The sequence below is a fragment of the Salvelinus namaycush genome, chromosome 1 (assembly GCF_016432855.1).
Source record: "Salvelinus namaycush isolate Seneca chromosome 1, SaNama_1.0, whole genome shotgun sequence".
NCBI classification, from domain to species: Eukaryota; Metazoa; Chordata; class Actinopteri; order Salmoniformes; family Salmonidae; genus Salvelinus; species Salvelinus namaycush.
This window is the reverse complement of record NC_052307.1, coordinates 14723062-14739242: the sequence shown is the minus strand read 5'-3', so window position 1 is coordinate 14739242 and position 16181 is coordinate 14723062. Positions and strand designations below refer to the sequence as shown.

At 40.8% G+C, this 16181-nt stretch overlaps 1 protein-coding gene across 1 annotated transcript in view; it reads right to left on the bottom strand.

The window, feature by feature from the left end:
- fibcd1a (fibrinogen C domain containing 1a) overlaps positions 1-16181 on the bottom strand; it is a 118694-nt gene that overhangs the window by 30400 nt on the left and 72113 nt on the right. Inside the window, exon 5 of the mRNA XM_039001270.1 lies at positions 7562-7658. Within this exon, the coding sequence (XP_038857198.1) occupies positions 7562-7658 (97 nt within the window). The remainder of the gene's footprint in view (positions 1-7561; positions 7659-16181) is intronic.

Sequence of the window (16181 nt, the reverse complement as noted above, 5' to 3'; positions counted from 1 at the left end):
GAGTATATTGCTATTTTCGGAATTTCCTTAGTATTGCGTTTTGAGGATTTGGGCATGTTGTGGCCACATAGCTATTGTTAGCTGCTAATTCCGAAGTTGAAGACGACGTTTTACAACCAAGCAACGATTCTTTTGGACAAAGGACCACTTGCCCAAGATTCTGATGGAAGCTCGTCCAAAAGTAAGAGCTATTTATGATGTTATTCCGTATTTATGTGGAAAAATGTAAACGGATTTGTCCGCCATTATTGCGGCACTAGTCTGGCTGTAACGCACACTGTATGTCTAGTAACGTTAATTTTAAAAATCTGTGCATCTTTCATTTGCATCTTTCATTTGATGTCCAACCTGTATTTTTTAGTCAAGTTTACGATTATTTATTGATTAGATTAGGTGCCTTTCCAAGATGGCGCCGGCCAGAATGCATGACCTGTTGCCACTGATCACATTGTATAACCACGATTTGTGCTGCTAAATATGCACATTTTCGAACAAAACCTATATGCATTGTGTAATATGATGTTACAGGACTGTCATCTGAAGAATTCTGAGAAGGTTAGTGAAAAATTAATTTATTTTGGTGGTGAATACGTTATCGCTATGTTTGGCTGGAATCAATGCTGTTGTCTGGTTTGCTATTGTGGTAAGCTAATATAATGCTATATTGTGTTTTCGCTGTAAAACACTTAGAAAATCTGAAATATTGTCTGGATTCACAAGATCTGTGTCTTTCAATTGCTGTACGCTGTGTATTTTTAAGAAATGTTTTATGATGAGTAATTAGGTAATACACGTTGCTCTCTGTAGTTATTCTAGTCGCTTTGGGGAGATTTGTGATGGTGGCTGCAATGGTAAACTATGATTTATACCTGAAATATGCACATTTTTCTAACAAAACATATGCTATACAATAAATATGTTATCAGACTGTCATCTGATGAAGTTTTTTCTTGGTTAGTGGCTATTTATATCTTTATTTGGTCGAATTGGTGATAGCTACTGATGGAGTGAAAAAATGGTGGAGTAAGAAAAATTGTGTCTTTTGCTAACGTGGTTAGCTAATAGATTTACATATTGTGTCTTCCCTGTAAAACATTTTAAAAATCAGAAATGGTGGCTGGATTCACAAGAAGTGTATCTTTCATCTGGTGTCTTGGACTTGTGATTTAATGATATTTAGATGCTAGTATTTACTTGTGACGCTATGCTAGGCTATGCTAGTCAGCTTTTTTACTGGTGGGGGTGCTCCCGGATCCGGGTTTGGGAGGAACTAGAAGTTAACCCCACAGTCGATTGATACACCTGTGCGTCACATGTTGATGTAATTTTGAATATTGAATAGGTCCCTGTGTGTTTTTGCTAGTACTTGCCCTTTCTTGTAGTGGCTGCAGCTCAATACCCTCTTTCCGTCCAAATATAAAGTTTGTGAAAGCAGTCTTTTGCTACATATGAAAAGACGCAGACAAGAAAATAGTCACGAAATCGTCTGTAAAACCTGAACCATTTAAGCTACAAACCAATAAGTGTTGATTGTTTCGCTCTACGACATCCACAAGCTTTACGGCAGTCAACTGAACTTGCTGGCGCAGACGTCCTAATTTTGAAGAGGTCATCTCACAAAACCAACTATTCAGACCGAAACGTTTGAGCTACAAACTACTATGTTGCCAATATCGAATGGGGAGACTCATGAATACGAGTGTCGGTTGTTTTGTGCTACAAAGCACACAGTCATCTGAAGGTAACCCAATAGCGGGCTGTAAAAATGGCGCAACTGTCACGCCTGCTCCAGCTCCCGCTCTCTGGCGCTCAAGGGCGCCAGGCGGACCATCATTACGCACACCTGTCACCATCATTGCGCACATCTCTGCTTAATGGGACTCACCTGGACTCTATTACCTTATTGATTGCCTCCCCTATATCTGTCACTTCCTCAGTTTCTTCCCCGTGTCTGCATTAATGTCGTTTTGTTCCCCTTGTCCAGACACTGCCCTTGTTTTGTTTCATGTCGGTTATTTATTAAATATTCACTCCCTGTACTTGCTTCTCATCTCCCAGCGTCTGTCCTCACAACAACGTGCATAGGGGGTAAAAAGAGCCATGAATAACGTGACCAAACATGGGTCATTTTTTTTTAGATATATACAGTATCTCTTAGATATAGGACAGACACTTCAAAACCTTAGTCCTTAGGATTTATTTTTTGACTGTTTTGCCACAATTTTTATTCAATGTGTTTCTATGGGTTATAGCAGTAAAGACCAAATTCAATATTTCATCAAATCATTTTGTTATAAATTATTTTTAGACCAAACGGTTGCATGATAAATTGTATGACTATCTTAAAACAATTCCATATGTTCGCTTAGGAGATATTCCGATCTAAGGGCTTAGACCTACATGAATGGTAGAATGCTTAGCTGTGAAATAAAGTATATTTATACTATATGTGTTTTCATATTTAGAAAAGGCACTCTTTGAAATGTGCGTATTTAAGTTGGCAACAAATCATCTTGGCAATTTTAAAAACCTAGCTACAGTACAACAGCTAGCTTAAACAAAGAACAATCACTACCACAATAGCAGTTAGTCCGGAGAGAAAGGAATTATGTAAGTAATGATCAACAGCAGAAAGTCTTGTTACCACATCTCCCATCAGAGTTCAGTGGTTTATAATGGACCCATTAGTAAAAAAGTGGGCTGCATAGTGAGGTATGAGAAGAGCTATTTTGCAAAGACTCCATATCCTACTCTCTCTGCAGTTGTTCAAATTCTAATGGGCAGAGATGCAAGGTGACTGAATCATGCACCAAGGCTGAAATTGCTTATCTAAGCTTATTGAAATCAATGGAACTCTAAATTTGAATATGAAAACAAAGAGTACAAGTGAGCGAGGGAGAAAGAAACCAGGGAGTTTGCAGAAGGATTGGTAAGTTACAGAGTCAGCATTCCATTCAGTGAAACAGGGGCAACGGCCTGACAAGACAAAATGTCATGGCCACATCCCACTAGCCTGTTTTCCCTAGCCTGGGTCGTGTTCATTACGGCACGCAACGGAAAACGTTTTAAAACGTTTTGCAACAGAAAACGAAAATGAGTGTGTCTTACTGAACGTAAGTCCCTCCCTTTTTTGTTAGTTCCTCAGGCTATCAAAGCTTTCTTTTCACATTGTCCTTTCCAGCAACTGTGGTGGCTGTGCAGCCAGTTCCAGCAACTATGGTGGCTACCTGTCCAGCACAGCACAGCTCGGCTAGGCTTAGCTCAGTAGTGTGAAAACGTTATTTGAATTCCAGTCCAAAACAGACCTTATGCTCCACATCATGGCAATTCAAATTGGTGGAAGAAAACCCCAGGCAGATGTGAACACTTAACCGGCTATCCTTAACTCACCTCTTCTTAAGTTAATGCAAAAAGTATGCAGTCAAATGAATTATGCATTCATCTCATCGGTGCAAGGCACTTGTTAGACCAAAATCTCACCTCACAGTTTCTCATTTTAATCAGTTGCTGCAGCTGAAATAGAGTATTATGGCCAAAAAAACATATCCCCAAAAGACATTTGGGTCAAGAACAGTAGCCTACCCAGTTCATCGAAATATGTAACTTCATACATTAACAATAGAGGTGCTTAAAACACCTTCTAATGGACTGTTATTTTTCAGGATGAAGACATTCGCGGAAATTTGGTCCCTGCCTGTCCCTGGGATGTGTGTTCTTCTAAACGAGCAGAGTGATGAGATTGTATCACTAGCAGCACACTCTCTGGCCCTCATTCTCCAGCATGCAGTGCTTAATGAGCAATAAGGCATTACTATGCAGACTGTGATCAATACGCCAGGAGGCATTGGCAGGCATGGCCCATGTCATTAATTAATTACTGGGAGAGAAGAATGTAATATGTGCTGACAGGCCAGGCAGGTAAAATGATTGCAGTTATGCCAGGTGTCGTGTTGTTATGTTATGACTGTCATAATCACGTCATGGCAGTTGTGTCAGGTCCCCCCCACTTGATCTTCAATAATCCCTCCTACCCCTGCAGACCACTGGAGCTGGAGCTTAAAATTTGTGTCTACATGCTTGTGTCTCTATGTGTTGGCACTGGTCATATATTGGCATGCTGAGTAAAGGTTCTGAGTTTTATAGGAGAATATTGGTGTTAAGTTTTTGATCACCAATTTAAATTCATTATTTTAAATGACTGATAAAAGAGATTGCTTATCTGAAGTCCTCTGCTAGGTTGGTTTTGAATGAATATGCTAATGCTTTACAAAATAAAAAATATGGAATTGCAATTTCAAACATACCCTTTGATGACTTAAAAATACAAATATTCATATTCATATCTCCCCAATATCAAAATAACACATAGTTTCATATTTCAGGCAAATTCTTATGCTGCAAGACAAATTTGTACTTTCCTGAAATTAATCTGCAGGATCATATTGCTACGACCATAAACAGTTATTTGGATAACATCAGTAATAAGTCAGCTAACTTAAACATATAATATTTTTGATTTAGCAGCAGAATGTGTTAAGTGTGTGTGAGTGTGAGTGTGAGTGTGAGTGTGAGTGTGTGTGTGTGTGTGTGTGTGTGTGTGTGTGTGTGTAGTAGGTGGGATCATCTTCCAAGTGGAGGTGACAACAGTCTATTCTCAGGCATTTGGACAAGGGACAAGCTTTATCCAGGGGATGGGATCTATGTACAGCTTACTGACAGGTCCCATACTAAAACCCTGGATCAAAACAGATGGTACCCATAAAGTGAATGCTCTCAAAAGTTACGATAAAGTTTTACATTTGTCATGTCTATTGAACCCCTCCTCCTCGATGCTTCCCACAGTACATAAAGAGTGCTCTGCTGTGCCTGTAGGTAAAATAACTTTCAGAACATGTGGTGAGCAGCAGTTTTCCTCTTTCCTGCTCCTCTCTTGGAGACCTCAATCTTGACATGCTGATGCTTTGTGGCAGGCCTGTCATTTCCAATCCTCCAACCCTGAGTTAGGGCTCCGGTTCACTCACTGAGGGCAAACAAAAAACACGCAAGCACCCATGCAAGCACACACTACACTCCATCTACATAATCTTGTATTCACATACTTCAGGCCACAAAGAAGAGAGACAGTGAGGATGAGCTGGGGGCCAAATGGGGGGCCTCACCCTGTCCACTCCCCAAATGGCACCTTTATTCCCTATATGGTGCACTACTTTTGACCAGAGCCTGACAGGTGGAATGTACAAGAGGAAACAAACTCAATTATGCCCCTGAAGCGTCAGTGTCCCAAAGAGGCAACTTGAGAAATGAAACATACAGTGGGGCAAAAAAGTATTTAGTCAGCCACCAATTGTGCAAGTTCTCCCACTTAAAAAAATGAGAGAGGCCTGTAATTTTCATCATAGGTACACTTCAATTATGACAGGCAAAATGAGAAATAAAAATCCAGAAAATCACATTGTACGATTTTTAATGAATTTATTTGCAAATTATGGTGGAAAATAAGTATTTGGTCACCTACAAACAAGCAAGATTTCTGGCTCTCACAGACCTGAAACTTATTCTTTAAGAGGCTCCTCTGTCCTCCACTCGTTACCTGTATTAATGGCACCTGTTTGAACTTGTTATCAGTATAAAAGACACCTGTCCACAACCTCAAACAGTCACACTCCAAACTCCACTATGGCCAAGACCAAAGAGCTGTCAAAGGACACCAGAAACAAAATTGTAGACCTGCACCAGGCTGGGAAGACTGAATCTGCAATAGGTAAGCAGCTTGGTTTGAAGAAATCAACTGTGGGAGCAATTATTAGGAAATGGAAGACATACAAGACCACTGATAATCTCCCTCGATCTGGGGCTCCACGCAAGATCTCACCCCGTGGGGTCAAAATTATCACAAGAACGGTGAGCAAAAATCCCAGAACCACACGGGGGGACCTAGTGAATGACCTGCAGAGAGCTGGGACCAAAGTAACAAAGCCTACCATCAGTAACACACTACGCCGCCAGGGACTCAAATCCTGCAGTGCCAGACGTGTCCCCCTGCTTAAGCCAGTACATGTCCAGGCCCGTCTGAAGTTTGCTAGAGAGCATTTGGATGATCCAGAAGAAGATTGGGAGAATGTCATATGGTCAGATGAAACCAAAATAGAACTTTTTGGTAAAAACTCAACTCGTCGTGTTTGGGGGACAAAGAATGCTGAGTTGCATCCAAAGAACACCATACCTACTGTGAAGCATGGGGGTGGAAACATCATGCTTTGGGGCTGTTTTTCTGCAAAGGGACCAGGACGACTGATCCGTGTAAAGGAAAGAATGAATGGGGCCATGCATCGTGAGATTTTGAGTGAAAACCTCCTTCCATCAGCAAGGGCATTGAAGATGAAACGTGGCTGGGTCTTTCAGCATGACAATGATCCCAAACACACCACCCAGGCAACGAAGGAGTGGCTTCGTAAGAAGCATTTCAAGGTCCTGGAGTGGCCTAGCCAGTCTCCAGATCTCAACCCCATAGAAAATCTTTGGAGGGAGTTGAAAGTCCGTGTTGCCCAGCAACAGCCCCAAAACATCACTGCTCTAGAGGAGATCTGCATGGAGGAATGGGCCAAAATACCAGCAACAGTGTGTGAAAACCTTGTGAAGACTTACAGAAAACATTTGACCTCTGTCATTGCCAACAAAGGGTATATAACAAAGTATTGAGATAAACTTTTGTTATTGACCAAATACTTATTTTCCACCATAATTTGCAAATAAATTCATTAAAAATCCTACAATGTGATTTTCTGGATTTCTTTTATTCTCATTTTGTCTGTCATAGTTGAAGTGTACCTATGATGAAAATTACAGGCCTCTCTCATCTTTTTAAGTGGGAGAACTTGCACAATTGGTGGCTGACTAAATACTTTTTTGCCCCACTGTATAAACACTGTATGCAGATTTCTTCTTTTGATGAGGTAGCAACACCCAATATTAAATGCCATGAGGAAAAGAGCTATTCAACTTCTTTATATCTTCACACACGCACACGCACACACACACACACACACACACACACACACACACACACACACACACACACACACACACACACACACACACACACACACACACACACACACACAAACAAACATGCAATTGCTCTCAGCTGGTTCCTTTGGGCTTCCCTGTAGACCCTCAGCTAAAGCAAAAGACCAAGTTGTTTGCTACACCAGATGCGTAACTTTTACAGAGCGTGAGACACTCCTACTCATGAATGAAACCTGAGAGGATGGAGCTGCTTAGTGTAACTCTATGCTTCTACACTTCTGGTGTTGCAGGTAAAATACCTACTGTTTTCACAACAACCCAGTGTAGCTTCTGTGTAAGCGTTAATTTGATTCAGCTGTCTTGTCTGCTTGAAATTATTGTTCTAGTGTGTGGAACAAGTTTTGGTATTACACACCTAAATACAATGTTCTCCTTTCTTCATGGGCGGGCTTTGGAAATGTGACAAGAACATGAAGCATTATCGAACCAATGGAGGGAGGCATACATGGTACTGGTCCTGTTTATCAGTGCTCACCAAGCCAGTGCTCCCCTGTGATCTTGCCGAAGCCGTCGCGGTATGCGTCCCATGCTCGGAAGAAGTTCACTGCGCCGTCCTCTCTGCGCTGAATGACCTGGGAGGAAGAACACAAGAAACACCCCATATTATTACCATGGCAACAGTTCAGTATACTGTTGTGTGAACACGAATGCCCAAATGCAACCTAATCCAGGGCTGTATTAATTAGTGTACACCATATGAAAAAAAATTGCAACATAAAATGATCTTATTGGACGAGCTCAAGTAGTCCCTACCTGTTTCAGTCTGTTTTCTTCTGTTTGGTGCCTAGGGAATATGAACTTGAATGGTTGGTTTGCCAGACCCATTTAGTGAAAATACCATCGGAAATTCCATATCATGTCAACATATCTTTCTCCTAAATGTCTCAGACACTGTGCTCGATTGGCATTAGAAACAAGACCAAAACACCATCTGTCACAAGTTTCCGATCATCCTTTAATTCATTTTGCTTTCTTAAAAATGCTGAAAGCTACGAAAACCCATAGCTAACATAAAACAATGCTTTTTCCCCTGAGAGGTTGGTCTTTGTCTTTGGTATGCAACGGTCCTTTTGAAATCAAGAGAAAACAAACATTTTAACATTCAAACGGCACTATTGGGATGCCTGACAATGTGAATAGCTCCAGAAAGTCTGTGTAAACTGTGTGGTCCCTGGTAGGTTGCTAGGATGCTGATGCATGGCTGGAATTAGAAGTGAGCTTCAGACACTAATTGACTCCTGATCCCTTTATAGACGATTAATCAGTCAGGCACTGGATCAATGGCCGATGAAAATGCCAGCGGAGGCAAGGGTCGCCATCAATGTAAATGAGCCCCCCCCCCCCCCCTCTCTCTCTCTCACACACATGTTCCACACCACCAACCCAAGGAGCCACAGCCAGGAGAGAGGCCACACACACGTTGACTGAAAAACAAATACGTTGTGACAGAGGAACCGTCCATGTGAAATGTAATTATGATAGTGATACAGTCGGGGCGTTATTCCTCCGAGTGTTTTGCTAAAAATGCCTCATAGCATTCCCATCTCTAGCCCAGTCATCAGTGATCCATTGGAGAAGCTCAAGTAATCAATGTTACTAAAGGTAAGGCTCTTTTAAAGCATGTGGACCCTAATGACTAACTGTACTATCTATTCCTCTTAATATATATATATATATATATATATATTCATATGTTTTACTGTCACATATCGTACACAGGATAGGTGCAGTGAAATGTGTTGTTTTACAGGGTCAGCCATAGCAGTATGATAGGTGCAGTGAAATGTGTTGTTTTACAGGGTCAGCCATAGTAGTACAGTGCCCCTGGAGCAAATTAGGGTTAAGTGCCTTGCTCAAGGGCACATCGACAGGTTCTTCACCTTGTCGGCTCTTTGAACCAGCAACCTTTTCGCTAATGGCTAGGTCAATGTCATTTGATGTGTTTAGTCATGTAGCAGCATGCATACTTTGAAGAGCGCTGACCTTGGTCATGAGATCTGTGAAAACACCCTAATTCTCTCAATAAAGGATGCCAACATTCTGGGCAGGTGCTTCGGGCTACATTCAAAATGAATATGTAGAGGCCTCACTGAGAATAAATCTGTTCTCTCCTCCTACCCCCGCTCCAGCCCACCACGAAACCCAATACATTTTATTTATTCACTCTAATCTGTGGAAATGCTCAAATAGCCACCTCTCGACGCTTAATCTGCCCCAATCACCACAGCACCTTGTGTAAACCAGGTGATTAAAATAAAGGCAAATTCTCATGTTTTAATAAATATTTGATGAGCTGGGCTATGAATATTCCCATCAGAGGGCCTGATGCTGGCTTCAATTTAAGGGGTGTTCAGACGGCATAAAGAAACTGGGCTGGCATATCAGGCTGGCTGACACAGTCCTGGGCGTTGGGAGAGATAGAGAGATGGGAAATTGGGGGATGATTGATGGGTATAGCTACAGGGCACTTGTAATAACGTTGCTGAGAAAAGCGCTGACTCGAAAGCCCCATATGCTGGGTAAACACTAAAAAGAAATATGTTATTGTGTCATAAAATCCAAAGGGGCGGGTGTACTGCTCGCTCCCTCCCCTGTCTCTGATGTGTCTGTTTGTTGTGCCTCGCCGTAAAGAGTGAGTCCCGAAAGCAATTTCACCTGTTCCAATGAATCTCTTTGCCAGCCCCCAATACAGAGCAGTCATTCAGTCATTCACAGTGAAGCGCCATGCTAGATGACAGCATCTTGGAGAAAAAGAGATGACACACTTTGTCTGACAGGCACAGCATCGGAAGAGGCATGGTCTTCTTACACATTCCACAATATGGTATTAGTCCACATAATCACTTGAATAATGTGTCCTGTGTATGTGAGAAGAGCTTAACCTTTTACTGCAGAGGGCTGAATCAGGGTAACACGGAGTGTTTCTTTGTAGTCAAACAAATCTAATTTGAAACAAATGTATACACCTCACACACATTGTTATGGGCTTTAAAAAAGAAGACACCTGTACCATGTCAGATATTGTCACGCCCTGACCTTAGAGATCCTTTTTATGTCTCTATTTTGGTTTGGTCAGGGCGTGAGTTGGGGTGGGCATTCTATGTTTTGTGTTCTATGTTTTCTATTTCTGTGTGTTTGGCCAGGTGTGGTTCTCAATCAGAGGCAGCTGTCTATCGTTGTCTCTGATTGAGAACCATACTTAGGTAGCCTTTTCCCACCTGTGTTTTGTAGGTAGTTGTTTTCTGTCTTTGTGTCTGTACCAGACAGAACTGTTTCGTGTTGTTCTATTTTCGTTTATCTCTTTGTTATTTTTGTCATAGTGTTCACTTTTCTAATAAAGGCATGAACACTTACCACGCTGCGTTCTGCTCTCCTCCCTTAGACAATCGTTACAGATACAGTATAGAGTTGAAATGTATTACATTTTGAGTTGCATCCCAATATTACACTTGCTATACATTACGGAAGACTGAAATATGACTAAAACGTTTGCCATAGAAAGGGCTACTGATTCCATCGCCGGTCGTCGCTCTCAATCTGTCTGGTGTGTTTGTGTGGTCTGCTCTGCTCAGAATGTGTTGAGAACTCCAGACTCCCATAGTTTAGCTCTTCATTAACAGCATGTTGAGATGGTACAGCTGCCATGGACATGAGGCAGTGGTGGATAAACTTTCCTATGGCCTAGTAGGCCCATCATCCCAGCAAACAGAGAGCATTCCAACAAAGTTATACAGCATTGCATTGGGTGCTCAATTGGGTTTCCAGCTAATGACAACATCCCATTAATGTTTTTAAAATGAAAACTTAATTGAATAAACATTAGTAGAAGGACATGCGACAATGGTTTCTGGAATGTGTTATCCTAATGTTCATAGAGAAAACGTTATAGTCATGTCATGGGAACATCCATGGAAACCTCAAAAGTTCTGGGAAAGCTTGCCATTTTAACGTTCTCAAAACATCCCTACTAATGTTCTGGGTATACATAGGTAAATATAAATTATGTTGGGATGGCGCATGACAACGATGGAAGAGCTGGCTACAGTACATACAGTATAGGACTAGGCTACTCCTAATCACTTACAAAACGTTTGTATTTGGAAGAAGACGAGAGATACAGTATACTGTAGGAGAGATTAAAGGGGACCTGAGAATGATGGTGAATATTTAAGTCATGATGGAATGTCACTTTGTTGATTTTCATAACATAAGAAGTTCCAGATGAATCACTTTAGGAATATGTTTCATTCAACTCGGGGAAAATACTGCATAAATGTTTATAAAACAAAAAAATTACAATCGCATCTGATAGATATTGTTTTGTTCTGTCATCCTTTTATTATGTCTCAAAACATAACATTTCTCCTTGGCACAAATCGTATCTCGGCACTCAGAATGATTATCAAAAGCTAGTTTCATTTTACCCTAATGCACCAGCATGAGACATTAGAAAGTCTGTGGCTTGTGTTTCTGTGGTGTGTACTTGGTGTGTTGTAGGGCTCAGCTGGCTCAGCTGTTGAAAGCCTGCATTCATACTTCTCAAACAAAACCACACAAGAATCAAATCATGTCATTGGAATATTCCCAGGAAGACTCTTGGAGCAGCCAATACTGGCAGAGTAGAAAAGCATGCCAATCTTCTGGTTTGTAAAAGGAGAGGCCCTTCCAGTGCCAACAAACATGCCCTCTTCTTGTCAATCTGGCAGGGAATATTAGACGCCACATGGCGCCGTGGAGAGGATTTGATAAGGTACTGTACTCCCCCAGAGCTGCCAATCAACTGACACAGTGGACTTAGCCGTTCTCCTGAAGCTGCTGCACTGACCTAGAAGACTGCTAATACTACTACGACTGCTAATACTACAACTACTGTTACTAAGACTACTACTATTATCGTCGTAGTCGTAGTAGCCTTTTACTAATAAACTACTATTACTAAGACTACTGCTACTATCCCTACTACTAATACAACTACTGTTACTAAGACTACTGCTACGCTACTAATACAACTACTGTTACTAAGACTACTGCTACTATGTCTATTACTAACACAACTACTGTTACTAAGACTACTACTACAACGCCTACTACTAACACAACTACTGTTACTAAGACTACTGCTACTATGCCTATTACTAACACAACTACTGTTACTAAGACTACTACTACAACGCCTACTACTAACACAACTACTGTTACTAAGACTACTACTACTACTATTAATACAACTACTGTTACAAAGAATACTGCTACTATCCCTACTACTAATACAACTACTGTTACTAAGACTACTGCTACTACTACTAATACAACTACTGTTACTAAGACTACTGCTACTATGTCTATTACTAACACAACTACTGTTACTAAGACTACTGCTACTATGCCCATTACTAACACAACTACTGTTACTAAGACTACTACTACAACGCCTACTACTAACACAACTACTGTTACTAAGACTACTGCTACTATGCCTATTACTAACACAACTACTGTTACTAAGACTACTGCTACTATGCCCATTACTAACACAACTACTGTTACTAAGACTACTACTACAACGCCTACTACTAACACAACTACTGTTACTAAGACTACTGCTACTATGCCTATTACTAACACAACTACTGTTACTAAGACTACTACTACAACGCCTACTACTAACACAACTACTGTTACTAAGACTACTACTACTACTATTAATACAACTACTGTTACAAAGAATACTGCTACTATCCCTACTACTAATACAACTAATGTTACTAAGACTACTGCTACTACTACTAATACAACTACTGTTACTAAGACTACTGCTACTATGTCTATTACTAACACAACTACTGTTACTAAGGTTACTGCTACTACGACTACTACTACAACGCCTACTACTAACACAACTACTGTTACTAAGACTACTGCTACTATGCCCATTACTAACACAACTACTGTTACTAAGACTACTACTACTACTATTAATACAACTACTGTTACAAAGAATACTGCTACTATCCCTACTACTAATACAACTACTGTTACTAAGACTACTGCTACTACTACTAATACAACTACTGTTACTAAGACTACTGCTACTATGTCTATTACTAACACAACTACTGTTACTAAGATTACTGCTACTACGACTACTACTACAACGCTTACTACTAACACAACTACTGTTACTAAGACTACTGCTACTATGCCTATTACTAACACAACTACTGTTACTAAGACTACTGCTACTACAATTAATACAACTACTGTTACAAAGAATACTGCTACTCTGCCTATTACTAACACAACTACTGTTACTTAGACTACTGCTACTACTACTAATACAACTACTGTTACCAGTGGCAACCCGTCATTCAGGGCGGTTTTGAGCCCCACATGTTATTTTGGCATTAATACGTGTCACATATCAGTTTTAAACAACGTAAAAAACAATATATATCATTGAGTTAATAATGCCGCATACAAACCTGAGCTGTGTTCGAATACCCATACTAACATAGTGTAATGAAACAGGCAGGGAGCAGGTCTCGAACCCTCAACCTTCTAGCCCGAATTCCAGCACGCTATCGACTGTGCCGCAAAAGTATGCTCGAGTGGCAGAGTCGATATCCTTGCTTATAAACCCAGGGCCGTTACACTACTCCCTCCTTTCAAAGAGCGCGTCCTCGCGCTAGCTTGCGACTCTACATCTTACAGGAACGTTGCTCACCGGCCAAGCACACGCACTGCCGTGGATGCAAGGTCCGATCACTTCTGACACCAATGTAATGAAACAGCAGGGAGCAGGTCTCGAACCCTCGACCTTCTAGCCCGAGGTCCGGCGCACTATCGACTGTGCCGCAAAAGCATGCTCGTGTGGCAGAGTTGATATCCGCGCTTATAAACCCAGGGTTGTTACAATACTGTATACTACACACTTAATGAGTATATACTACATACAACAGTATATACTATTAGTTCATTTTAGTAAACTGTAAACGAACTGTATCGTTTCAGTTCAGCGTACTAGAGCTTCACCTGTCTCCCGGAAGTTGATGCTGTTGCTATGCAACCTCTTGCTAGCTTGTTAGCATAAAAAATGACTAGCTAAACATTTTACGATTTTGGTTGTGTTCGTAAATTCAATCTGGAGTGCCAGAGTGCGCTTTGGCCGTTCGTAAATCTAGAGCATTGTCAGATTGTCCGTTCATAAATTCGGAGCGTTCAGAGCTCACACTGGACGCTCTGGCCAAGGAGTAGAATGGCAGTCAAGCACCAAAGCTAACTGGCTAATGTTGGCTAGCTACTTCCAGACACAAATGAGACTGAGAGAACACCTCACTCTGACCATTTTACTCACCCTAGCAGAGCTGGTTAGGCTGTTTTCATGTTATCTAGAGTGTTGGTGACTGTAACTGCGCTGCTGGCAACAATTTAAGTAGGCTTTTATTCGCCAATGTTTACTGACACCGGCCATATTCAACAGGTGTTGAGCATTCGTAAATGAATCAGTTATTCTGTGCGAGTGTGCTCTGATATCGGAGTAGATAGCCAGAATGAACAATGTCGATTGAAACACACAATGAATATATCACTTAGCTAAGAATGATGTGAATAATCAGGTCAATAAACATTGGTTAGTTAGTTAGATAGCAGATAGTTTATAATACTGCCTGGCAAGTTTGATGTATTAGTAGCCAACTAACGTTAGGTAGCAACAGTGGCTAATCCACTAAAAGTTTTGCGATTAAGCTGTGGTACTTAGAGGTCATTTGTGGTTTAGTACGATATCCTGCGTCATATCTTTCATTGCTCCAGACCAGCGCAAGGGGGAGTAAGAGCACTGATTATGCTTTTGGGTCCTACTATGTCTCTAACTGACAATGAATGGGCGACATAAACCTAAATAGAAACTGATAATTGTGGACGACTTCAGTATTACTTACTAAAACTGTTACACTAAGATTTTAATTATTTTGTTTAGTTCAGATTATTTTGCTCTTTCTGTAGTAGTGTAGGCCACTCCTGACCGGTCATGTTGTACAGTGCCTGAGTGGCGCAATGGTCTAAGACACTGCATAGCAGTGCAAGCTGTGTTGCTACAGATGCTGGTTCAATACCTGTGCTGGCCTCAACTGGGAGACCCATGAGATGACTGTAGGTTACTGGTTTCTCTCCTTCTAAACAGAAATAAATAATTATAAATAACAGACTGGCTTTATTTACAAATTAGTAACAATGTCTCACCCCATGTTCAAGAATGTAAATTTTTTCGCTCATTTTAGGTTATATAATCTCCAAAATATTGTTATTTTTTTAAACAAAGCGATTATTATTATTATTACTATTGATTTAGAATTATATAAAAGCCCCTTGGATATTCTCACATATATATTATTAACCCTGTTAATAGCAGGACAATATATATTGGTCACGGCTCCCGAGTTGCACACAATGGTATTGCCTGGCAGTTCTCCAGCTGTATCCACAGAAAGTGCGCAAGGTTCAAGGCACGAGGGCAGGGGGCACGGGATGGGCCCGCAGTGCCGAGCACAGAAGACGGACCTAGCCCATGGGGAAGGGAGGAGGAGCTGCCACACTGGGTAGCACAGAGCAGCACTTTAAGGGGTATTGCACTAATAATGGCACTGACTAGGGAATCGTTCCAGCTGTTCTTAGTGCCAGTCTGCAAGTTTAAACTAAAACAATGTGTTATGCTTTCGTTAATAAAATAATGATAAAAATACTCTTTCAAAATGCAGATGTTTATTTAGTTCTGGATCCATAATGAATTACTTTGGGAATAAATATCAATGAATTACAAAAATATTGGAACAAAGTTGTCTAATGAAGGTAAACAAAATGTTGTTTACTGGAAAATACTATTTTAAACACACACGGTTACGTTGTACAGCACCATTACGGCTGTTAGCAGGTAGCTGGACAATAGACTTGTCTAGAAGGAGGGTAGGTGGAGAATTCTATCGTCAAATGTATTTCTTCAGTTAGGTTGGCTGTATCACAACCGGCCGTGATTGGTTGCAATTTCAGTTTAATCCACCAGAAAAGACAAAACAAATAATACAACAAAAAGTATCATT